The 24,171-nt window shown below is 47.0% G+C and overlaps 1 protein-coding gene across 12 annotated transcripts in view; it reads right to left on the bottom strand.

The window, feature by feature from the left end:
* The window catches only part of MYO9A (myosin IXA), a 175,545-nt gene that overhangs the window by 8,813 nt on the left and 142,561 nt on the right, over positions 1–24,171 (bottom strand). For 5 of the 12 annotated variants that reach the window (XM_059858011.1, XM_059858019.1, XM_059858018.1 and 2 more), the window contains 19 exons: positions 23,666–23,809; positions 22,987–23,026; positions 21,955–22,077; positions 18,758–18,838; positions 17,811–17,921; positions 16,720–16,842; positions 16,096–16,245; positions 15,567–15,877; positions 13,035–14,642; positions 11,718–11,799; positions 11,008–11,223; positions 6,402–6,514; positions 5,847–6,004; positions 5,251–5,477; positions 4,865–4,981; positions 4,186–4,374; positions 3,272–3,319; positions 2,508–2,619; positions 1,577–1,638 (listed from right to left, as the gene is read on the bottom strand). In XM_059858011.1, the coding sequence (XP_059713994.1) occupies positions 1,577–1,638; positions 2,508–2,619; positions 3,272–3,319; positions 4,186–4,374; positions 4,865–4,981; positions 5,251–5,477; positions 5,847–6,004; positions 6,402–6,514; positions 11,008–11,223; positions 11,718–11,799; positions 13,035–14,642; positions 15,567–15,877; positions 16,096–16,245; positions 16,720–16,842; positions 17,811–17,921; positions 18,758–18,838; positions 21,955–22,077; positions 22,987–23,026; positions 23,666–23,809 (4,015 nt within the window). The remainder of the gene's footprint in view (positions 1–1,576; positions 1,639–2,507; positions 2,620–3,271; positions 3,320–4,185; positions 4,375–4,864; positions 4,982–5,250; positions 5,478–5,846; positions 6,005–6,401; positions 6,515–11,007; positions 11,224–11,717; positions 11,800–13,034; positions 14,643–15,566; positions 15,878–16,095; positions 16,246–16,719; positions 16,843–17,810; positions 17,922–18,757; positions 18,839–21,954; positions 22,078–22,986; positions 23,027–23,665; positions 23,810–24,171) is intronic. The other 7 variants (XM_059858015.1, XM_059858012.1, XM_059858014.1 and 4 more) reach the window with 7 other exon arrangements.

The following is a 24,171-nucleotide window of genomic DNA, read 5'->3' as shown; positions in this document are numbered from 1 at the left end:
ATTCCCAGCCTGGCAGAGCCAAAGCAGCTGGGCATGGTCCTCCTCCACCTCCTGCCCCTCTGGCACCACCTCCAGGGATGATTTCACCTCCCAAAGATGCACAAAGCAGAAGAGGCACATATGAATCTTGAGTATTTAAATCAACTTGAAGAATTGACAGTTACAAAATACCAGTGAACAAACAAGATGCCAGCAAAGGAACATGAAAAGACCCATCTGCAACTGTCAGGAAAGGCCCTTTTGCCAGCTGCAAATGCTCACTGGAGAGCTGGTATCTGGCAAATTCAAATGTGAAGAATGTCCTCCTGCACAGGAGATTCTGGATGGGAAAAGTCAAAAGATGCAATAAAATATTGACATGAATTCTCAGCCCTAGTCAAAGAAAGGTGAGATGGCTCCCCTCACAATCACTCCTGCATTTTTCTTTCTCCACTCAATAGCATCCTTTCATTGATCCTGCAAACCTTAGGAGCAGATGTGTGGAAGGTCCCCATGTAGTTTCTTTCTCATGACTGATGGTTTGTAGCCCCCTGTCACTGAGAACTACCCTAAAAACACAAATTCACCAAGCACAGAGGAACTGGAGCCTTCCTAGTGAACTTGTAACAGGCCAGTGCAAAGCTACCCATGAAGACACAGTGAACTTGCTTCCTGGGATGCAGCACAAAAACTTCCTTGAACACAGAAATCACAACAAAGAAGGCGCCTCCAAGGATGTCTGAAAAAATTAATCAGAGATCTCAATGAACTTCCCAGATTTTAGAGCACAAACTCTTATGAGGCATTCCCAGTTCTTGCAGAAATAGTGCCAGAAAGGGAAAGACTGCAGCAAAAGTTCTATATATATTCAAAATATAAATATATTCACATACACACACATCTTCAATGTATATATTCAGATTATTCCTTGGGAAAAATGGCCTCATGCAGCTTTCTGGGGGTTGTGTATTGTGGAGGTTGTTCTCCCCTGAGAAGCCTCCCAGGGAGCTGACAAAACTTTCCACTCATTATTATTGTGACTCTATTTCCTTCTTTTGGGCACAAAATAAGCTATTTAAAACATCCCCACCAAATCTTGATGGTTCATTGTTAGCTGGGATGCATGCTGCACTCATTCCCTGTTCCCCATACCCTTAAATCCAGTAAACAACATTTAATTCCCCTCTAAAGAGGGCAGTGAACATCCTCCACCTGTCCTTCCTCGCCCAGCTGTGGCAAGCAAGGACCGCAGAGAAAAAGGCTGTATTTCCAAGAATAACTCCACATTTCCAAATCCTTAAAAGCTACAAAGCCGGGGAAACTCCTATTATTCTGTGTGGTTACAAGGCAGGGAACGACACCGCAACATCTGCTGCATGACTGGGCAGATCTACAGTGACTCATCACCGCATAATTCCCAAAATATCTACAAAACTCTGGTTGGAGAGACCTCTGGGGATCTCTGGTCTAAGCTCCTGCTGAAAGGAGGGTTATTTCCAGAATTTTGTCAAGATTTGCACCTCCAATAATTTTTATGCAAACTTGGGATCATTGTCGCAATGTATTTAATGGAAGCAAAGTAATGAGAGATATTTACCTTTTTGGAGCACTTGGTCGTGGTTTTAAGACAGCACTTCTTGTGACAAGCATATTTACATACTGCAACAGAGAAAAGGAGTGTTTAATTATCCCAAAAATCACACTGCTGGAGAAACAGGAATTCATATGACTTGAGCAGCACTTCTCAGAACTACCAAGTTAAAAGCATTTGCATTTTCTAGGGGCCAAGTCTGTATTAGATCCACTCAAACAAAAATAATGAAGCCTTTAAAAATAAAGGTGCCAAATTTACGTCCATGAAACATTAAACCCTCCCTGCATCCTCCTGACAGATCAACTCAGACTATAACCCCTGAGAGCTATCAGACCCAGATACCCTCAGAGACTGGAAATGGCACCTCCTTTGCATTCATCCTGCACTGGGCCTGAAATGCTCTGGGGCTGATGCTGCCAAGCTAATCACAGAAATGGAGTCAGGATGATGGGAAAGGTTGATCCATCTCTTGGGTTTTTCCAAAAAGAGATGGATCAGGCTTTTCCATCACCCTCCCCCATTTTCCTGATCTCCCCAAAAATTCACATGCCTGGAAGTCAAACAGGTGAAGCCAATGAGTTTGCCAAGGTCAGGATCCCCACGGGCACCCCAGGGACACATTTCCATACCTGACTTTACTGTCCTTCCTACCATGACAGTTAAATGTGTCTGACCTTATGGGATGGGCACAGAACCTGATGGGATAAGATGTGTAACACGAAGTTCATTAACTGTGCCAGGAAGGACTGCTGGGATGGACTTACTAGTTGACTTCAGAAACCTTAAGACCTGTCCCTAAAGCTCTTCAGGTGTTACAAAAATCAAAATTATTTGAGCATGGGGATGCAGGAAACAGCAGTAAACACATTTCAAAATCCCCAAACTCATCACTGTGATAAAAGCACATGAAAAGGATCAAAGGAAGGGTGCTTACATTTACAAACAGAAGCCCTGTCCATGATCCAGATCAAGGAGGAGCAATATTCACAGTATGTGGGGATGCTGTATTGGGTTGCCTTGAAAATGTGACCATTGTGCTCTTCCACCTGGAGGATAAAGGTTGGGTGGTGAGAAAAGGGTGCTCAGCCTGCTGCAAAATGGAGAGATGAACACAGACAGCTCTTCAACTTTAGCTCTTGCTTTTATTCGGTATTTTTGTTTCTTTTTCAGCCCAGCAACCCCATAGACAACCCAAACCAACATCCATCTTGTAGGGTAACCGAACCATCATGGAAGCAGGTTGGGAACTCTTTGACTGAGCTTGGCAGGTCAACTTCTTCAAGTTCAGAAGGTTTTCTGTGCATCTGTGGCCCCTTTTTTGGCTCTGCACCTGCACCCTTCCTAGTACCATCACATCCCTTAGGAAAACAGGAGATGTAATGTCCTCCACGTCTGATCCCAGAGATGTAAAACACATACTGTAAACTTATGCAGAAAGCTGGAGAAAGACTTTGTTTTCCTCTCAGCCCTTTTCTAACAACCCTTGACATTACATTTATGTCTTGGCTGATGAGGGATGTGTTTTCAGAGCCAACCCCAGCAATCCTTGATCAAGCAAAGCAAATCCACCTTGAAAGTCTTTCTAACATGGCCTTTCAGGGCTGATATTCAGATCTCAGCCCAGGACATGCCACAGCCTGGACTCTTGACATTCTGGCCCCAAGGACATGGATTTTTTAATGTGCAGGCTTAACTCACCACATCTGCTTCCTTTTTCCTTCTCTTTTTTCGTTCCGTTTTTGGTATCTGGTGAGGGAAAGAGATTTAACTCATTTTTTGAGTATTTTTGCCAGGTAAATAGTACAGAGGGCTCATATCTGACATTGTCCAGTGCCTTCCAGCCCCATCCTCCAGTGCACCTGCAGCCCCAGAAAAATCTCTCTAGAAAACTCTCCTATGGATCACTCTAGTTTTGGAATTTCCCTGGACAGCTCTTCCTATCTTCATCTTGGAGCTGGGAGTAGCTGCTGCTCCAGCTCTGACCCCACCAGCAGTGACCCAAGGAAAACATGATGCTCTGAAGAAAACCTGCCTGGAGAGGAGGCTGGAGAGGACTTGGAGCAGAAGATCCAGGAGATGGGATATTTGTCCGATAGACATCATCCCACAAGCCCAGCCTCAGATCCTGTGGTTGGGCTTGCAGACAATATTGAGCAGGAAGTGAGATCAGGTCTGTGACACAGTGCAGGCTCTTTCTGCTCTAAGAATGGTACCCAGACCTGAGCCACTGCTCATGTCCCCTTCTCCTGCAACCCAACCCATGGTGATGTGCATGGTCACTTGGGAAGTGGTCGGGAGAGTGTTATCTCTTTCAGCATCCCTCAAAGTTTGAACAAACCCTCCAGAACTAAAAAAGCACCAGGAGCTGTTTTTCCAGCCATCCACAGTTGGTTGCAGCTTTGCCCTGGAGATAACATCTAGTCCTTGGCAGCCCAGTGAGATCTGGGGTTGGCTGAGCCCAGTGACACACAACCAGTGAGTCACATCTTGCCTTGTCCAGTTCAGCTTAAAGCAGAGAAGACAACAGAATGTCCCAGGTGTCTACAGAGGCACAACCCCACGTAAATATAGTTCCCAAACCTTCAAGGGAGTTTAACAAAAGTGCTGAGTACCTTCCCCGCGGTGTAGTCCAGGGGTTTGTACTCCTGCATATATTCATCCAGGAAGACTTTGAAGGTATTGACCCAGACTTTAACTGGAGACTCACTCCAGTCCCTCTGCTCAAGCCTCATGGTCTTCTCCAGAATCTGTTCAAATAAGGCATAGAGGTCCTTGTAGCGGATGCTCTTCCCATCGTCCATCTTTTAAGGAAACAGAGAAAAAAGAAAAGTGATTTTTATACCGCCCAGACTTTTCTAGAGACTTTTTCTTCTCCAGACAATTATTTCAGCCTCACCAGCTTCCAGCTGCTTGGGGAAGCTTCAAATATGATACAGAGAAGGAAAAAAGGATCAGACATCTCCACCACCAGCAAAGGTAACACAAAGGTTTGCAGGCACTTTGGGTGACAAATGGGAGTTTACTGACTTTCTGTCATCTCCCCTTTGGCTGGGAGAAAAGCTGTAATGAAGATCAGGAATCTACACCCAATGTATCCTGAGAGATGGCTCATGAGGACGTGTTAGTCCAAATTTAGATCATGGGACTGAATACAAAGGAAGCACATCCATCCTTTGGGATGAGCAAACCAGAAATGGAGGGCGTGGCAACACCTGTACCACCAGGAGGACCCAGAATATCCCCTTTCTCCTGGAGGTGGAAGTCCTACCCATCCATCATCTGGTCACTTACTGCCAATGCCGAGGAGTAAAAACTGAAGATGTTTTGTCGGAATTCCTTCAGCGCTTTCTTGAACACAACATCCACCAGCGTGTCCTTCTTGCTATCCTCGTTGTCCAGTTCATTCATCTGGGGAAACAAGGGGGTTTTTATGCCCATGACTCTTACTGCAGCAGAGCTGGTGTGAGATGAAGCAGCACTAAGAAGCAGCTGCTCCACCATGATCACCAGGTGGTTTCTCCTGCACAAAACCCAGAAACTTCTCTAGACCTGCCCTGGCACCCTTAGATGAATTATTACCATTACTACAGCTACCCACAGGATCACTTTTACTTTATTGCCTCTGTCTGCTCCTGGATCTCTGTGCTGATTCATGGAGCAGCGAGGGCAGGAGTTACCTTTTTCAGGAGAAACTCATCCATGCTCTTCAGGTCACTGGCACTCGTTATGATTTGCAGGGAGTCGTTCTGCCACTGCACAGGCTCCAGAGCCACGTTGCTGATCTTGACGCTGCGCTTGCGCTTCACTTTGGGAGAGGGCTCCTTGTTCTCCTTGAATTCCCGCCGGTAGATGCCCGACAGCTCCGGACTCCGAGGGGGCGTCAGGTGATGAGGACCCAACTCTGCTGGTGATCAATGAAAAGAGCAGATGAAAAATAATTATGACACTAAAACAGGGAGAGGAGCATTGGAAGAAACCTGTGGAGGAGAAAAGCATGGTGTAGAACTCACAGGAAGATTAAAAATCATTTGTGCTTTGGTTACTTCCTCCCCCAAGAAAGGAAACATCTGTCCATTCCAGATGATGACTGGAAGGATTAGGGACATGGAATTCCTTGAGATCTATTATGGATCCCACCCTCTAACCTATTTGTCATCACTCTGGCTTGACACCACCCATGAATTAAGAGACATGAACCAGCATGGACATATCCCAATTTCCCAACCCAATTTCTCTCTCCTCACAACTGGTCCCGTGTCCCCCCACCACGTACCTTCACCAAGCTGCAGTCCAGGAATGGTCTCCCTGCCAGGGGCTTCCTGCTCCGCGTACAGCTCCAGCAGCTCAGACTGGGTGGCGAGCTTCTCTCGGGGCGTCTTCTTCTCCCCCTGCTTTCCCTTCACCCAAAACCTCATCTTGGCTCGTTGAGGCCTGGAAATAAGTCATGGAAACAGCAACTGCCTTAACTAGAAAAGGTCTTTCCACCCAAAACGACCTCAATCTTCTGAACATTCCTGAGGAGATAAATCCATACAATTTCTACCAGGGAAATGTGGCTACCCATCCTCAGCAAAGGAGAGAAACCCTTGCGTGCATGGGATTGGGTGGTTTGGGACAGGACATGTGGCCCATGTCACCAACACTTCATTGTGGTGTGAGCCACACACACACTGACTGGGCCTGCCCAGGGTCATGTAGAAAAGGTGGGATGGGGAACTCACCCCACTGCAGGTGGAGCTCCAAAGGAGCCTGGGTGGCTCAACAAGTCGTTGGAGAGCAAGAGGGCCAGGAGAAGGACTTGTCTGCCATCTCCAGCCGTGATTCCTACCTCCCATCTGGAGTCAGACTCTTCTGTGTGGCTGCCAGCTTCCCAATCTCTCCCTGGGACATGGTTTTGTGCAGTTTGGCCTGGCCTTCCCCGGAGGTGAATCGCTGCATGGTCTGTAACAATTCCAAGCATGAGGCACTCAAAAATAAGACAGCTCTTGGGATACCAGATTATTGTTTTTCTCTATCAAATATCAGCTATTTTATCTCCTACATCTTTATTTCTATTTGCCTACAGGTGAAAACCTACAGTCCTTGTGAGCCCCTAGAGAAACATTTTAATGACTCCTAAAAAAGAGAGGCATTTCCCTTGCTCCAACTCTCCAACCAGGCCCAATCTTCTTTCTCCTTGAGCAGTAAGTGATGAAAATCAGTTTGCACCAAGCTACAGGTCCTTATTGCTCACCCTGCACAGCTCTTCCACCCTCTTTACCCAGACATTCCAGCTCTCCACAAAGAGTGTCCACATAATGATGTGATTCCCCAAGGGAATCTTCAACCACAGGAGGAGGAACTTCTCCTGTCCCAGCAGAAGTTCCTCCTCCAACTCTTGCTGAACACTTTACAAAAAAAAACCAAAGTCTTTGGGCGAAGGACACACCAAAAGGAACTCTTTAAAAAGGAAATTTTGCAGCTCTAATAGAAAATATCTCTACCTTTGCCATCATTTAAAATGCCCTCAGATAATTTTTAAGGGTGGGATGAATTCGCAGTAACTCAACCTAACAGGATTCCATGAAATAGCCCAGAAATAGACTTTCCATATTTAAAAAATACCTAAATTTTTATTCTATTTTCCAATTGCAGCTGTGATTTAGGAACTGGACTCCTGGAGGAGAAACTTTCAGCATAAGAAAAGCAGAGAATCAGGCTGTATGAAAGGATTTGGGAGATGATGGTCAAATGTCTCCTGTAGCTTTCCTACCACCTCAATGTCTCAACGGAATGCTCTATGTTTTAAAGCAATTATTTTACTTCTGTTAAAATTATTTAAATACTATTCTATAAAAAGTAGGCTGCAGGGGGGTCACATTTGCCACATGGACTCTTTTTCCACGTTTTAATCCCTCCCCCCCAGACTAACATCTCTTCCAGCCAGGAGATGGCAGCATGCAAGGCAAAATTACCACTGGGAAAGCCAGAACTGCCTAAACCATGAAAGAGATTTTGTTCCTGTCATTCTTACATTTAGGTGATGATCACACAGAAATTGTGGATGGATACTGGGATAGAAGCAATTCAAAACCTATAAAAGTGATCTCCATCCAGCCCAAACCTACTACTTGTTTTAAAAATTATCTGATAAATATTTGCCCCCACAGCATGGTTTTGTTCTTGAGTAATTTCAACCTTCTGAGTTTGCAGCTTTAGTAAATAAAGACTAAGAGGCATTTTTGGCACAAGATCCTTCTATTTAGGTTATCTGCCAGGAAACTTTGAATGAAAAGGGTGGGAAACCTTCTCAGATGCCAAGATGAGCATCTGCACCAGAAAATCCCCTGCTAGGGAACACTACAAAGCATCATGAGGGCAAATGGCAATAACTAGGGGTCTGAAGTTGTCTCCTGGTTGAGGAAGGGACCAAGTATTTTTCCTCTGACAGAGGAACCTGTGTTTCTCCCACCCATAAGGTAACTATGGCCAAGGGACTTATCCCAGCAGGCAGCAGTGCTGCACGCTGCATGGAAAAACTTCCTGAAGTTCCCTCTGAATGGCTTAGGACAAGAGATCTTCTTTCATTGCTGGCTCTTCAGCAGTACTTGGGAACAGCTGGTGGCAGGTACTTGGAGTTATGTTTGTCAATTCATGGCTTTAGTGTGGAGGGTGGAGCAAAACAACTGGGTCATTATCCAGGTCCCACTCTCTAAGGATGTTTCCAGAGAGTATTTCTGGTGTGATTCCTCTAGCCAAGGCTTTCCATTTATGCAGCTGCTACAGGAAAGCTGGAGAGCTGAGGTGCCAAACAAAAGTGGTGTTAACATGTGCTGGCAAAACAGCCAGGAGCTGTTCCTCCCACTTGTGTCTCATTGCAAGGTAGGTTAATCCTTGGCTATTCACCAGCCAAAAATCTTCAATCTTGGTCTTCTAAGGAAGCCCTTAATCCTTAAAGAACCTCAGAGTCAACTGTACTTGCAGCAGCCACCTCAGGTACTGCTGTCCCAGGGGTTTCAGCTCCAGCTGCAGATGCTCTGGAACACCCTGAACGTGGGTCAGGAGCACTGGATTCCAGTGGGCCTCTACTCACCAGCTGGGGTACACAATCAGTGACTTGATGGCCAAGAAAAAAAAGGGCAAAACAGACAGAGCAGCTGGTGACCCATCATATGCTCAGCTCCATGGGGCTGCACGGGATCTCTCATTCATCCAGCCAGCAGCCCCAGCTGCTGAGCAGGACATGGGAAGAGGCTGTTTTGGAAGTCATAGCTGGAGGCAGGAGCTGTCTGAAGGAGCTATTCACTGGCACAGGGACCAGCCTGCACATGATGGCTGCCAGGCTCGCCTTCATGTGACTGTCACAAGACACAACCAATGTGTCTGCACAGACATCAACCCTGTACCTTTGTGTTTGTACCCAAAACCCCCCAAGAGGCACCATCCAGCTCTATCACAGGCTGCTCTGCCATCTGCAACACCCAACTGGGCTCTGCTAGTAAATACAAATAAACAGTCCCTAAATTTTGCTACTTGTGATGATCCTGACCCAAAAAAAGCCCCAAGCCAAAGGGCTGGTCCCAAACCTGCAATACAAAAGACAGATGGAAACACTGGACACATTGTCAGGACACACAGATGGAGGGTAGTGCAGAGCACACAACGTCAGGGGTAGTGTTGGCCTAGAAAGCAGAACTTACCACACCAGGGGGGAAAGTCCTGACCACCAGTTAGAACCAGTGCTGGAGAGCAGAGGAGAGGAGGGACACAGCAGAGACAGGAGAGAGGGGGCACCTACTGCTACTCGCATGCAGTGGGAGCTGTTAAACCAGGTGAGCAGAGTCCCAAGGAGCACTTCCAAGGAGTACAGTGACCCAGGATGCTCCCAAAGATGGAGCTTGCCAAGCAGCAGCACAGCACTTTTCACACCCCAGAGGGAACGATTCCTACAGCTACAATTCCCTCTGCTCGTGGGCAGCCTCCAGGAGCACAGCAAGGCACTCCAGGTATGGCATGGAGGGGCCATGGTTTGGTGGTGAACAAAGTGGTGCTGGGTTTGTGGTTGGAATCAACAACCTAAATGTTCCTATGATTCTATTTGTTCCAATGTTTCTATTTTACTGCATAAAATTCTCCCTTTTCCAATCCACCTTGCATAAAGGTGCAGCCAGGTTATCTCAGCCCACAGAGATGTGTCTTTCAATCAGGTTTTCAGTAGTCCTGCCTCAACACCCACCAAATTTATCAAGAGCAGGCTTAAAAACATCATGGAATTTGTAAATCTCTGCCCTCTTCCAGTGAGGAAATTATCCTGGGAAAAATTATCTTTTATAATAAGAGCTGCTAAAAGAAAAGTCATGAAAAGCCCTCCTTGTCCACCTGCTTTTCTTGGAAAAGCAGCTTTTAGGGTCACACAGGATGTTTGCCGGACACACATCAATGCTGTGGCACAAAATAAATCTCTGGCTTTGGGTTTCATGCTTTTCTTTGGTTCTATGCTCAGCTCCACATCCTGTACTGCAGCTGGAGGAGAGGAACATGGCAGCCCTACCCAGCACTCCACCCAAACTCTCACAGCAGGACAGGATTCCTGGTGTTTAACCACACTCCTATGGGGCCATCTCCACTACCTCAGGAAAAAAATGATGGGCAGGTTGGAATCTGTTGGCCTCTTCCACTTCTGAAATCTCTTGGTTTGTGATTTTCCAAAAGCAGCTTATGTGGGTGGGAGATTAAGCCTGAGATGGAAAAGCTCCACTGTGCTGGCTGATGTCAGACCTGCTAAGGGATACTTGTCACTGTGCTTGGAAAAAACACTTTGGTTGGTTGTCTTTGTTTCAAATCCACTATTTCACTCTCACTTTGTTTTCATTGCCCAATTTCCATGGTTTTGCTTTTTCTGAGCTGCTGTCTGCTAGCATCACTCTGATAATTGAGGACCAAGTAATCATTGGATATTGTGGCTAAGCATAAAAAATCAAAAGTAAAAGAAGCCACAGGATTTACATAATTTTTGTTATCTGTTGCTTTTTGAACAATATTTACTTTCTTTTTTTACAGATGTATCTAATCCATTTTTAGATCAAAAGGTTCCAAGGGGAAGATGAGGTTAAAGCCCCCAGAACAGGTGCAATACAAGTTGTAATGCTCCAGGAAAACTGTGGGAAGTGTGGTGGATATCTAATCAACCCAGGAGCAAGAAATAGAGTTTGGATGGAGCGCCGAGCACCCTGGTCTAGTGGAAGGAGTCCCTGCCCATGGCAGGGGGTTGGAATTGAGATTTAGTCTCTTCCAATCCAAACCATCCCGTGATTCTGTGAATCTGTGATTTTCTGCTGTGTTTGCCAAATTCACCCATCTACAGCATCCTTGGGAGTGGGAAAAGAAGCAGTGGAGGGATCAGTGCAGCTAAGGTTAGCGAAGAAAGGCTCCCCCACCACGCTGGACACAATTACCATTTCGGAGTCACTGTAACAGGCCTGCCCCAGGCGGGCTGCGGGCACCGCCTCGGCGTGAGGAGGGTGCTCAGAGGAGAGAAGGAACTCAAAACTGCCATCGTAATCCTCTTCCTCCGTATCCCCCTCCCCATCAGCAAAAGTGCCTCTAGTCAAGAAATCGGAGCGCGTCCGCGCCATGCGGGCTTTCTTTTTATGGCTCGGTCTGGGCACCTGCTTGACCAAAGGATAAAACAAAACAAAACAAAACGAAAAGAAGGGTTTTAAAGCAAAAAGGAGACTCTACCCACGCAGCCTTAAGACATCTCTGAGTGCCACTGCACCCCATGGAGGGGATGCAGTATTCTGTCTAGTGAAAACAGCAAAGGACCAGGAAGAACAAAAACTAAGACAGGACGGTGAAAATGGACAATCATGGGTGTCACTGAAACGGAGACGTTAAACCAAACCAAGACAAGACGGCGTTGGACAGTGTTTGCCATCAGGATCACGGGATCCTTTCATCCAGAGCTGCTATAAATTATTCCTACAGGGCTTTTCATTTTAAGAGAAGGAGTGGAGATTACTGAGCTGTCATATCCCCCTTCCCATGTCTAGCAGCCTTTGTGCTTCAGAGTTCACTTCTTTGAAGCTTTTGAGGGAAAACTGGCCAACTAAGTTATTTTTCCCCCTGTTCAATGGAAAGAGAAAATAAACAAGTCACGACTCACCTCGCCTCTGCCAGACCCAGGCATCTTAAATGGCTTCCGTGCTATTTCACCCTTGGAAAGGCACTGATGATTTGCCTCTCTGCTGAAACACAAGAGAACAGAGATCTTTCATCCTCTCCCAAAAGCCTTCCCACCATCCTAGCCCAGATCCTGGGCGTCCCAGCAGTCAAGACTAAACTGCAAGTCTGAGGTCATGGGGTTTCAGAATTGTTTGGAATTCTTCGGGACTGGACTTAATACCAAAAGACACAAAAAGAAAACATTCTGGCTGTCAACTTTATACAGCAAGGTGGTTATGGATTGTATCTTTGTACTCTAGGATCCGCAAACGTGACTATTCTGTTGCAGAGCAAAACTTAAAATTCTTAATTCCTGTTGCTTGTTCATGTTGCACATGAACCAGGAAAAGAAATTTTCAACAGGAATCTTCTCCTGTCACAACGGCACAGAAACCACAACACTACTACATGTGGAGGTACCTTGAGTTACCAACAGTCATTCACTGGGAGCTTTTGCCTTGGAAAGGGTGCAGCAGGATTTAGGAGGAGGGTGATTTATAACCTTTTTGAGCTACATGGCCAAAACCATCCCAGAATTAGGCAAGGCACCTTAAGCAACACAACAGAGTGGGAGCAGACATTGTCCCAGGATCTTGCTGCCATCTCCAGGCCCTGGAGCAGCACAAGGTTAAGCAAAACAATGGAGCTGAGCAACTGCTAAGTCCATTACAGGTGTAATTAATTACATATGTGAATGATACAGTCTCCAAAGAGCATTCACTCCCACATTCTCTCTGGAGAGTTGGTGCTTTTTCATCTGCAATGGTCAGTGTCCACATGGCTTTGCTGGATTAATTATATGGTAAACAAGGAAAATCCTGGAATTTTCTGCCTCATCAAGTCATTTCTATTCCAACTACCCAAAAATCTAAGAACTTATTCATCATGTTTCACTTTGAGAAATAAACTCCTATCCCCATTCATGTAGGTTAAATAATAACAGTATTGAGCCTGCTTATTGACTCTCTTCACCTGCTCATGTCCATAAGCATCTCCCCTGGATTATATGATGTCGTAAGAGCCTGAGAAATCATATTCCAGGTCTTTTTCCTTTCCTTCTGACCTCCTCGTTGCTAGAACATCAAGAACCCTTTGTTTAACTATGAGGTTTGTGCAGACTCCAGAAACAACGTTCTGGACCCTTTATACAAAAAGGCCCCATGGAGAAAAAGAGCCCATGGAGAAAGCCTATGGAGACAGCCTGAGGAGAAAGCCTAGGGAGAAAGCACAGGAGAAAGCCCACCATGTCTTTACTCACTGGAGGCCAAAGGGATTGTCCTTTGGTGTGAAGAACATGGAGCTTGCCCTCGTCTCCTCAGTGGCCTGGTTGGGCACCCGAGGTTGCCGGAGGCGCTCTGTCCTTGAGAAATGGCTGCCTGGGTGGTCCTTGGGGTCCAGAGCTGGTTTGGAATGGCAGCGGGGCTCCACGAACATGCTGACAGGCCGGTCTTTGGGGGCACTGTGGGCTGGAGAGCTTCCCCTGGTCCCAACAGTGAGACCCTTGATGTCCACTGCTGAGCTTGGAGCCGTGCCTGGGGTGGGGCTGTGCTCCCCTCTGCTCTGGGGGTGCAGGATGAGGACTGACTGAGGCCGGCTGTCTGGCTTTTTGGCTGGTTTGAGGGAAGGGTCCTTGACTCTGCTCTGCTCTGTCCTCTGCAAAGCCTCTACCCTCCCTTGCTGCTCAAAGGCTTTGCGCTGTCTCTCCAGAATTTCCTTCTGCTGACGAATCTGCTCCATCATCTCCCTCTCATTTTGCAGCTGAAGCTGCTTTTGCCGTTCCTCCTTCTCCACGTTGAGCTTTTCCAGTCTCTTAATGACAGAACCTGGAGAAAGGGCCCGTGCTGCTGCCACTGTCCCACGTTCCTCTCTCTTGGCAGAGGGTTTATCCTTTTCCTCCTCTTCTTCCAAGGCTTTACCCTGGTCTGGCTCAGAGTCCTTCCTGATCTCAGAGAACAAAACTGTCCTTTCCTCTCTTTGCACTGCTTTATTCCTCAGGTTATTCTCCACCATCTTCACCTTCAAATTGTCTTGTGGTGGAACATAGAAAGTGGGGAGGTTGCTGGAAAGGAGGGTTTCTCTTGGGTGAGCCTTTATAACATTCTGGGGGTCACCAACCCCACGCTCCTTCCTGGTGAGGTTATCAGGCAGCACCGTGTCTGCTGGGGTCTGTCTGCAGCCAGGCAAATCCTTGTTCCCATCCCCTGCACAGAATGGCTTCTCCTGCAGCTGAGCCTGGGGACTGCTGGGCAGGGAGTCCATGGAAAATGACTGTGTGTCATGCTCATCTAAGACTAAGGAAACAAATTTACTACTTGAGGTATCTTCACTGCTTAACAACTCGAAGCTCCCTTGAGAGCTCTCGCTCTCGGGGGTTCCCTGAGGGGAGTGCGGTGCCTCGGGCACCAGCTCGGTGGACCAGCGCTGCTCCTCCGAAGGCGACAGCCCGCCCGTGGAGCGCACCTTGAGCAGCTCCAGGCTGAACTTCGCCTGCTCCAGTTCCCGCATCCTCCGGCTTTCCCTCTTTGCACGAACCACTTTCTTCTGGTTGAGATCCTCCAGAGACTTGGGCCTCTCTCTCACGATGATCTCCTCCTCGGTGTCCATCCCACTCTGGCTGCTGGCTCTCTCATGCCTTTTGTACAGGGAAGTATCCAGTGGGTCCATGTGATTCACCCGATTATTCTCCATCAGTGATTTATGTTCTTCCACAGCTCTCACTCGCTCTTCAAATGAGCTGTCCTCCCACTTAGATGGGTCAGAGCCCTTAATTTCCAAACCATCTGCTTCCAGTCCATCCTCTTCTCTACCTGCCAGGCCATTCTCCAGCTGCATCTCTTTTAACTGGTGCTCTTTCAAAGCTATAAACCTGGAAGAAAGCAGAAAACCAGGATATTCAGCCCTGCATCCACTCAGAACCTTTCAAGGCACTGCATTAGTGGTGTTTTATCACGACCACCACCATCACCTCACCACCACCAGCAACTCCAGAACCCTCCTGCACATGTGGTGCAAGACAAGGCAAGGCACATTCAGTTTTAAACCTCCTCCTCCTCCTCCTCCTCTGCCATCTCTGCTACCAAAGGGCTGCCCCAACGCACCTGAAAGCTCCCCTCGTGCCGACAGCAGCGGGTCCAGCCTCCATCCCTGGTCTAGCTCCTTCATAAGCTGTCAGAGCCAGAGAAGTTTAACCCATCACACCCCCTTGGCTTCTCCATCTTCGCCATCCTCCCCGGACTGCGTCTGGAACAACTTAGCAGGGACTTGTGCCCAGCACCAGGAGCTCTCTGCAGCTCCCAAATGTTCCAAGTGACGTCAAGGTGCTCCACACCTTGCAGGCAGCACCTCTGGAGAGGGAACTGTGACCTGCCCCCTGGCCAGCGAGCTGAGGCATGGCTGGAAAGCCTGTGCCCTCCACAACGGCTTGCTCCGGTATCCCTTGTCCTTGTGAGCCAGCACAGCAACCAGATTGGTGAGGCAATCTGAGTTAAAAATAGGCTACTTAAACTGGTGCTGCTGCCAAGAGGAAAAAAAAAAACCCTTGTGAGTATTTACGGCCTTGGCTTTGCACTGCCTACGTGCTCCAACCTGAAATAGGCCCTGCTTATTCCAAGAGCAGGACGTGCAGCTAAATTGTTAGAAAGCATGGGCAAGCAAAGGACCAGGGCAGGTCAGGAGAGGGTCACGGATACAAGAAGGGACACTGCCCTGTGCAAGTCACTGTAGTGACACCATCCACCCTGTGAGCATCACTAAAAACACACTCCTGTTTCCCTGAAGCCAAGGGCGTTACCTTTGCCGTGCCAGGTAGCCGCGGCACGCCGCCTGCAGGCACACGGCCCTGCTCCTGCGGGCTGCGAACGCCTGCCGGCTGCGGTGGCCCCGCCAGGCCGCCTGGATGCTGGTGGCTGCGGCGTGCCGGCGCCTCGCGTGCTCCCGCCAGCAGCTCTGGATGAGATGGGCTGCAAACTGCATCTGCAGGAACCTGCGCCGCTCCACGAAGCCTCGCCAGTGGGTCTGAAGGATGACAGCGGCTTTGCTGAGAACCTGAGGGTCTGGGGATGGTTTGCCTTTTTTTTGGCTCTGGTAGCTCCGCCAAAATCTCTGCAAACACAGCAGGGCATTCCTTGTAACGGGTGTTGTGTGAAGAGGGGACAGCACCTGCCTTCCTGCAACCTCTCCAGCTTCCCCCCATTATGGCAGAAGGAGTCAATCCTGATTGCAAGCTCCTTCCTTGGACAGGAGAGCTGATTTTACCCACGGGCTCTGTCTGTAGGATTTGGGGATGGTAATTTGCACAGGAATCCAGCCCCAGCACCCACCTGTATGCTGATGGCCGCGTGCCGCAGGCTCAGGAACTGCCTCCTGCAGAGCAGGCTGCGGAACCAGCGCTGCAGCAGCGTGATCCTCCGCAGCACCTCCTGGTGCAGCAGGTCCTGCAGAATCTGCCGCTCCCGTTCCTTCATGAAAACCTGGCCAAAACAACCCAAAAAACACTAGCATGGCAAGCTTCCCAGACCACGAGTCAAATCCTCCTGGTTTCCACATCCAGGAAAGTTGAGGAGCTGATTTTTGTGAAGGCACCTCTAACAGGTTTCAGCAGCTTCACAACAGCCTGTGACTCTAAGCTCTGAATTACAGAGCCTTCCCACCAGGAGAGGCAAAATGAGGACTATCATATCAAGCTAAGTCTACACACACACAGAGATTTTGGAGGACATGAGTTTTTTGAGGCTGTCGCATTACAATCAATAACAAAACAATATTATTCCTTACTCTTTTATGTTAATAATATTAAAAGTTTCATTTAAATAACTGATTTTTGGTAATCAGAAGAAAAATAGTTTCATTAATTAAAACCATACACAGAGATTAATTTACCAGACAGAAACACAGGCAAATGTTATAACTGTGTCTTAAAGGCTGAGCTGAAGATGGACATTTACCATTGTTCTTCCAACTTGGTAATTGTCTGGATCGAGTTTTATCTTCCGGAAGAAATCATGGATATTGTGCTTAGATGGACTGATCCCTTGTGGCAAAAGGACATGGAAATGGTTCACAAAATCCTGAGAAGGAAAAGAAAAAAGCAACACCAAGATTTGGTTAGTTGGATCCTGCTGCTACTTTCTCCCATAAATAACAGATTTGCAGCACTGGCCGCATGAAACGGGACCTCTGGAGCGAGGAGAAGGACAGATAACATTTTACGCACCAAGGAACACCAAGATTCATCCAACATTTGTGGTTTGATGGGAAAGACATCAAAGCAGAGACCCAGCAAGGTTCAAACATTTTTCAGCGTGGGAGGAGAGGTTCTGCAGGAGCCACAGGGTCAACCCCAGCAAAAAAAATGCTCCAAATCCCCAGCAAGGGCCACTACGGAAGGCAGATACCAACATCTGCAAAACATCCCTGAGATGCTCCTGCCGTCACTGCTGGGAGGATTCACAGAGTGAAGGAGGTACAAGAGGATAGATCCTCCCAAGCAAGGTTGGGAAACCTGCTCAAGGCAAAGAAATGCTGAGCATTTTTCTTTTCCTAAACAGCTGCTGTGCAGAACACGACGTCTGCCCCAAAGCAGCCACAAGCAGGAAACCAATCAGCACCAGCAAAGCATGAAAGGACCGACATGTACACAAAACCTGGCCAACATATGGAAAAGAAGAAAACAGGAAAAGCTGGCTAACTCCAGCAGTTCAGAGGATGCATATCATCCTCCTGATGGGACACAGCCAACACGACAGGGCAAACACTGCTCCCAGTAATTCCAGATGCAGAAGAGAACGTGCAAATCAGACATTTTTTTCCAAAAGGGAGCCATGTTGTAAAAAAATACTGGTTTTGTTCAAAAATCATGGTGCAGGGGGGGCTCCCTGAGGTCTAGGCTGGCTCATAGGCAGAGAACAGCCTGTTACATCCACTGCCTTCCAAGAGCTAGAAATGAATTACCCTGATAAAAAATGAACCAGCAACACTCAGACAGCTCTGCTAATGATGCCAAAGGAGATGGAAGACAAAGCCCTTTGTACTCAACCTGGAAGGAGTATTTGCAGCTGTATCCTGACTGGCGGATGCGCACGGTCTCCAGCATCCCTGTGTAGCGCAGCTGCCGGAGCACCAGGCTGTCGTTGAACCTCAGGGGCAGCTGCAAGGGGAAAACCAGACCAAGGATGAGCAAATATTTCCTTTCAGTGAAGCTTTTAAATGCATGGATGGGTGAAGGGTTCAGCAGATGCAGCACATGTGCATGACACACACATTCTACAGGAGGGAGGGAATGTGGGTCCCCAGGAACTGAACTAATCCCACTGGGATTGAATCCTGTTTGCTTCTGAGACTTTCAAACAGATAACTAGAGAAATAAAGCCATTAAAGAAAATAATTTGCATTTCAATTGAAAAAGACCCCCCAAGGGCACAGTTAATGGGTGAAATTTCGAGTGAGTAAATAATCTCCAATGCAAAAAGCTTCAGCTTTAAATGCCTGGGTAAAACTCTGAAGGATTAATCTACAAAGCATCCCTACATTTTGAACTGAGGGTCCATAACACAATTATGTAAAGTCAAATTCAAGAAATATGAGTCAGTCTGATCAATGTGGTTTATTCTAAAAATATCTGCTTTTACCTATGGAAACTTTATTTTAAGGAAGCTTCAGGGCTCAGACCCAGCACAAGTGAATTCATGGTTCTATAAATCTCTCTTATGGCTGGTTAGAAACTTCAAAGGAGTCAAATTCATTTATTAAAGCCAATATTTTTTCATATAAATCAAAATGCTATGGTTTCTACAAATACAAGAAGAACCACTGCAGTTTATCAAAAGTGACACTCAAGTGATAAATCCATGCTTCCCCTTGCCCAAATCTTCCAAATTCAGCTCCATTTGAGGATTTGTTTCCTATCTAACTCCCTGTAAAAATGGACAAAAGACTCCCAAGCTGATTTCCAGCAGGTTCTTGCTTTCTCAGGATGCCATTTACCTTCTCAGCGTTGGATCGGATGCACTTGACAAAATAGGGCTCTGCTTGGCCAAGGGTCTCCATCAGTTTGTTGAGGGATGCCTGCAACAGAGGAGACACAGGGAAGGGAGAGGAGACCACAGTGGGTAATGAAAATCCAAAAGATTAAATCACAAACCAACAAAAATAGGAATTAATTATGAGTAAATGAGGCACATGGGAAATTGTTCTCCCAAATGAGTGTTCTAGCACAAGCAACTTGGCTGATTTTCTCTTTGCCCCCAATAAAGAAACCAAAGATAAATGTAATGCTGGGCTGGCTTTTCAGATCTCTGGCTTCCCTGGAGCCCAAATTCCCATCCCACTCCACACCACAAGCCTCTTCCAGCCATGAATGGGAGTGCCAAGACAAGAATTCACACCTGGCACAAAACAACCACTGATGTGATTTAAACAAAAATCAAATTTTCCTTTCCCAAAAGTGACTCCAGGCAGGATTTACTCCTGATTTCTAATTGCCAAAACTTTACTGTTGGCCTAAAAATGAATTTTTTAAAATGAAAGTTTTACCAAGGGAAAATTGGGAATTCACAAATATTTTTGAAGCCTGCAACCCTGAACACTTCATGGTTTGTTTCTAGAGAAGAGCTTCAATGCTGGCATGATCCTGACTCAGGGATCACTGAGAACAAAGGGGTTTCCTGGTTCCATTTTTTTATTTCCCCTTATTTATTCATCGTCATTAAAACTCTCTCCCATAAAAGTGGATTTACATTGGCATCACTCTAGAGGCAGCTGCTCCAGTGGGATGTCATGCTGAGTTATCCCTTTACCTTGCAAACCTTTGGCTTTTTGGGATGAATCACAAGGTCCTGGAATACAACCAGGCTGAAAACCAGAGTGTGCTGAGTCCATTGGTGCTGGCCAGGCTCCTCAGCCACACTTTTCTGCTGTGTCCTATAAATACTTTGGGTATCTCTAATTGCTGAGCACATTACAAACATGGCATTGGTAAAGGGCTAGAGAGTTGATTACTCCTGATTTTAATAGAGTTGAAAACTCAGTCATGTAAAGGATATTCTTATAAGCAGAGTTATAAATTTTGGAACACAGGAGTTAATAAACTGGTGTGGTATTACAAAGAAGCATTTTGCCCACAGATCAGCTCACAGGAAGCCTTGTTTTCCCTCTGATCATTTCAAAGGCATCTTTATAGGAAGCCTTTCATGTTTAGAAAAACATGAAAATCCTGGATGTTCATTCACATCCAGGATTTTGGAAGGAGCAAGGGATGGATCCCACACACATGTGATGCAGCTGTGTTATGTACATTAACTTCATGCAAATTGCCCTGCTCCTGTCCCAGGGAGCAGCAGGAATGCCACAACGTGGCAGACCTCTGCTGCCATGCTCCTGGTTTTCTTAAAATCTGAAACTACTCATTTTTCACACAAAAAAAAGCACCTATTGGGAGCTTTCAATCAGCAGCAATGCTGCAGCAACCCACTGTGCCCACACAGGGTAGTGGGAGGCAGAGGGAGCACCCAAGGGACACAAGCCCTTTGTTGAAAGTCCAGCAAGCAGGGTGCTCCCAGTGCTGGAAATGGTGGGAATGGGCATTTCCATCCCCTCAGGGCCATTCTGAGTGGGGCAGATGGTCCAGGCACCCTCTGCCATCTGGTGGTCGGGAATCCACAAAGGACACGTGAAGTCGCTGGATTAACCCTGGACCCATCTCCTTTGTCCCTCTGCCAGCAAAACTTTCCAGCCAGCCATTCCTTCAGCACCTGCACTCAGCCCTTCAGGAACCCTTCCACCCCTGTCTCCAGGGCACCACCTGCATGTGGCTGGAAGTTTTAGCTCCACAGTTTTAGGTTTGAGTGGTTTAGTTTTCCATCCTGAAAGCCATCCCTGCTCCTGGAGCACACTCTGAGGCAGCTATTTCCCCTACAGATTACCCTAAGTCTAGGGATAGTGGAAATCCACAGGAGATGGAGCAGCTGCAAGCCTGGTGCTGAGGTATTAGCCACAAAGCAATGTTTCTCTGAAAAAAAAACACGTTAGGAAACATTTGTGTTTCCTGCCTGTGACCCAATTCCATGCACTGCAATTTTATTTGTTTGCTCTTGATTAAAAAAGCAATGTTGCTGCTTTGTCCCTCAAAATTGCTCTATTTAACAAGTGCTCCCTGAGATTAGGGATCTTTGATTTGAATGTGCTGTGAAAATACACACCAAAAAAAAAAAAAATCAATTTTTGCCCCCCCAGGGCTTTTCAGAGTTTTGTTGGGAGCATAAATAGATTTTGGGAAGGCCTTTCACTCCAAGACATCCCTGTTTTACCCCCTCCACAGGTATGAATTAAACTCTACAGGAGTGAATTTTGACCAGAATATCATTAGATTAGACAAGGCTAAATATATAAATTCACAGATGTGCATTCTGCAAATTATATATACACATGTGTGTACATGCATTTTTAATTATTTAATCTTACCCACACGGAGATTTTCTAAATATAAACCACATCTCCAAAAAAAACCCCAAAGCAGTCAAAATTACAAATCAAAACCAACCCAGACATGCTTAGAACCCAGATTTTAAGTTGAAAGCTGCTTTCTATTATTACCACCTGCTTGTGCACATGTCTTGTAGCAGTTTCCAAGCCGTGATGCACATGTAGAACAATCACATTCAGGTTGGAAAAGACCTTTAAGATCATTGAGTCCGACTGTGAGCCCACTGCCAAGTCCTTGGAGGATTATTTTCCCTGCACCAACCCTAGGGGATTACTGACTGACAACACAAGATCAATCCCTCCTCTGAACTCCCCTGCTCACCAGGAGATAATGCAGCAGGATTCTGACTTTTCTGCCCCTATTAAAATTCCCATTCTGTCTTAGAACAGGTTATGCTGGATGAGAGTGTAAGGATTGCAAAAAACATGATTTGGGGGAGAAAGTACCACAATATGATGTCCCAGAGGACAGGGATGCACCAGCATCTCCCCCAGCAGCTCATCCTCATTTCCCACCTTGCTCCACCATCATACCCATCCCCACTCTTATTTCTCTTGATCTGCACCCTTTAAATACCTGCCATGTCTCCCAGTTCCCTCAAGCCCTCAGTGGGGTTCATGGCCTGAATGCTGCAGGGGATGGGGCAGGAGTGTGCCTGGAGCAGGGGGCTCCCCTCTCTCCATCCAAGGAAAGGGCTCACCTGGAACTGGGCACTGATGCTGGGTGGTTTTTTCTTCTTGTGGAGGTGGAGGAGAGATTTGGTGATGCGGTCGTGCAATGTCAGGTTGGTGAGGTGCTTGAGGGACTTCACATCCAGCAAGTGCTGTGGAAAAAGAGAGAATCCATAGAAAATCCAGCTGTTGCCACCACACCCTCTGCTATATCCCACCTTTACCCTCACAGGACTTCCTTAGGTGATGTAATCTCAACAGGGAACACTGAGGGATGGCTTCCCTGTGAGGGTGGTGAGGCACTGGCACAGAGTGCCCAGAGCAGCTGTGGCTGCCCCTGGATCCCTGGAAGTGTCCAAGGCCAGGCTGGATGGGGCTTGGAGCACCCTGGGATAGTGGGAGGTGACCCTGGCCCATTGCAGGGGGTAGAACTGGATGACCTTTAAATTCCTTTCCAACACAAACCATCCCATGATTCTATGATTCTCCTCACTGTTAATGAGCAGTTCCTTGATTAACTGCATCAGTGCCTCACCAAGTGCAAGACAGACATAGAGAGGAGTAAAAACAATGTTTGCTCCTCTTCTGCTGCTCCTGACCATGGATGCAGCACCAGTGAGGACCACAAAAAGCCTTATTCTTCTAGGCACAATAGATGTCCTGGCATCTTTTAAAATACAATAAATGTAGCCAAGATGAAGGAGAAGTAACAAGGTTGTTGTCTATCAGGTACCAGCTCTCCTGCATCACTTACTTGCTCAATTTAGTTTAGAGATTTAGCTATTAAATTCCACCAGCATGTACATACTCCTTCTCAGAAGGAGGAAAAATGAGACAGAGCAGCTCCAAGGAGGATGTAAGTGCTTCTATCTCTTTCTCCCAGCAGAAATCAGGGCTGAAATCCTCTGGGTTTATATGAATTAAAGAGCCCTGAACAGAGCTGAGTTGACCAAAGTCTTGGTGTAGACACAATGGTCTTCTTCATATCCAGCAGCATCACATGACTGTACTGCAGCCTTAACCCACAAACCACAAGGGGGAAAATGCTGCTTCTCACTCACCTTTGGGAGACTGGGTTTGGCTTTGAAGTTCTTATTTCGCCTGGGGAGACAATAAATGGCTCAGGTTAACCCACAGTGCAATGGTGGAATGGAGGAGTTGATGAAACCAGCCCCTCCACATCCCCCTGAGCAGCTGCTGTCAGTAGCCAGCACTGAAGTGGGGCTGCCCCTGCACTCTGCAGACTGAGAGGAATGTATCCAATTCATGGGAATGGAAATGATGGCATGCTGGGAATTTGGGAAGAGCCAAGAAGCCAGGTCACAAAATGACTGACCAGCCTCCTGCTTTCCAAACCCCATGCTCATTTCAGCCAGCCTGGGATGCTCCTTGAACCTTTGAGGAGGCTGCAGCGTGAATCACCTGCCTAGATAATTATAATGGAAACTCTGATAAGATGTTAGAAGTGTGACTGCATTACATGACTGCTGTATCTCCAGACTGGTGTGACCAGAAGGTTTGCTCCTTCTCTTTCATCCCTTTGTCTGTCATTCTGAATGCATGAGACAAATTAAATCAGACATGTCAAATGTACCGGGGTTGCTTTGACCCAACTGGGAGACAGCTCCAAGTCAGCTTGGCACCCTGAGAGTTTTAGATCCTGGCTATTTACATTGCCCTAACTACCCTTGCTGCTCATTGTGCCAGGAGTAAAGCCCAGATCCCCTCCTGGGTACTGACATGAGGATGCCATGGGCCCTCTCCAGCAGTTTGCTGTTGGTGGTGTTGACAAATATCCCATCTTTGTCCAGGAAGGTGCCGGGGCTGGCGAGCCTGTTGTGCCTCATCCCCATCCGGCCATTCCAGCCAACTCCATAGGCATCCCTGGAACACCAGACACCGTTAGGAAGAGATAAAAAACATGATAAAAACAGATCATAAAACAACCCACTGGTAGAAAATGAGCTGCTGCTGTTTTCTTTCCATTGTTCATTCCCTCCCATGGATGAGTCCCTGGTGCCAGACAGCACATGGAGCCATCGACTACTAAAGCACCTCTCAAAGATCAAATATTCACAAAAGGAACAAATTAACAGCAGGACAAAAACAGCTTCCAGCTCTCCCAGACAGAAACCTTGAGTCTGCAGATACCTCTAGATACCTTTGGTGGCCTGAAGGAAACGAGGCCATGACATCTGGTGCTGACAATGTCTCCCAAAATTCACATAATCGTTCCATTGGGAAAA

The sequence above is a fragment of the Haemorhous mexicanus genome, chromosome 13 (genome assembly GCF_027477595.1).
Source record: "Haemorhous mexicanus isolate bHaeMex1 chromosome 13, bHaeMex1.pri, whole genome shotgun sequence".
Taxonomy (NCBI): domain Eukaryota; kingdom Metazoa; phylum Chordata; class Aves; order Passeriformes; family Fringillidae; genus Haemorhous; species Haemorhous mexicanus.
This window is presented reverse-complemented; position numbering and strand designations above follow the sequence as displayed.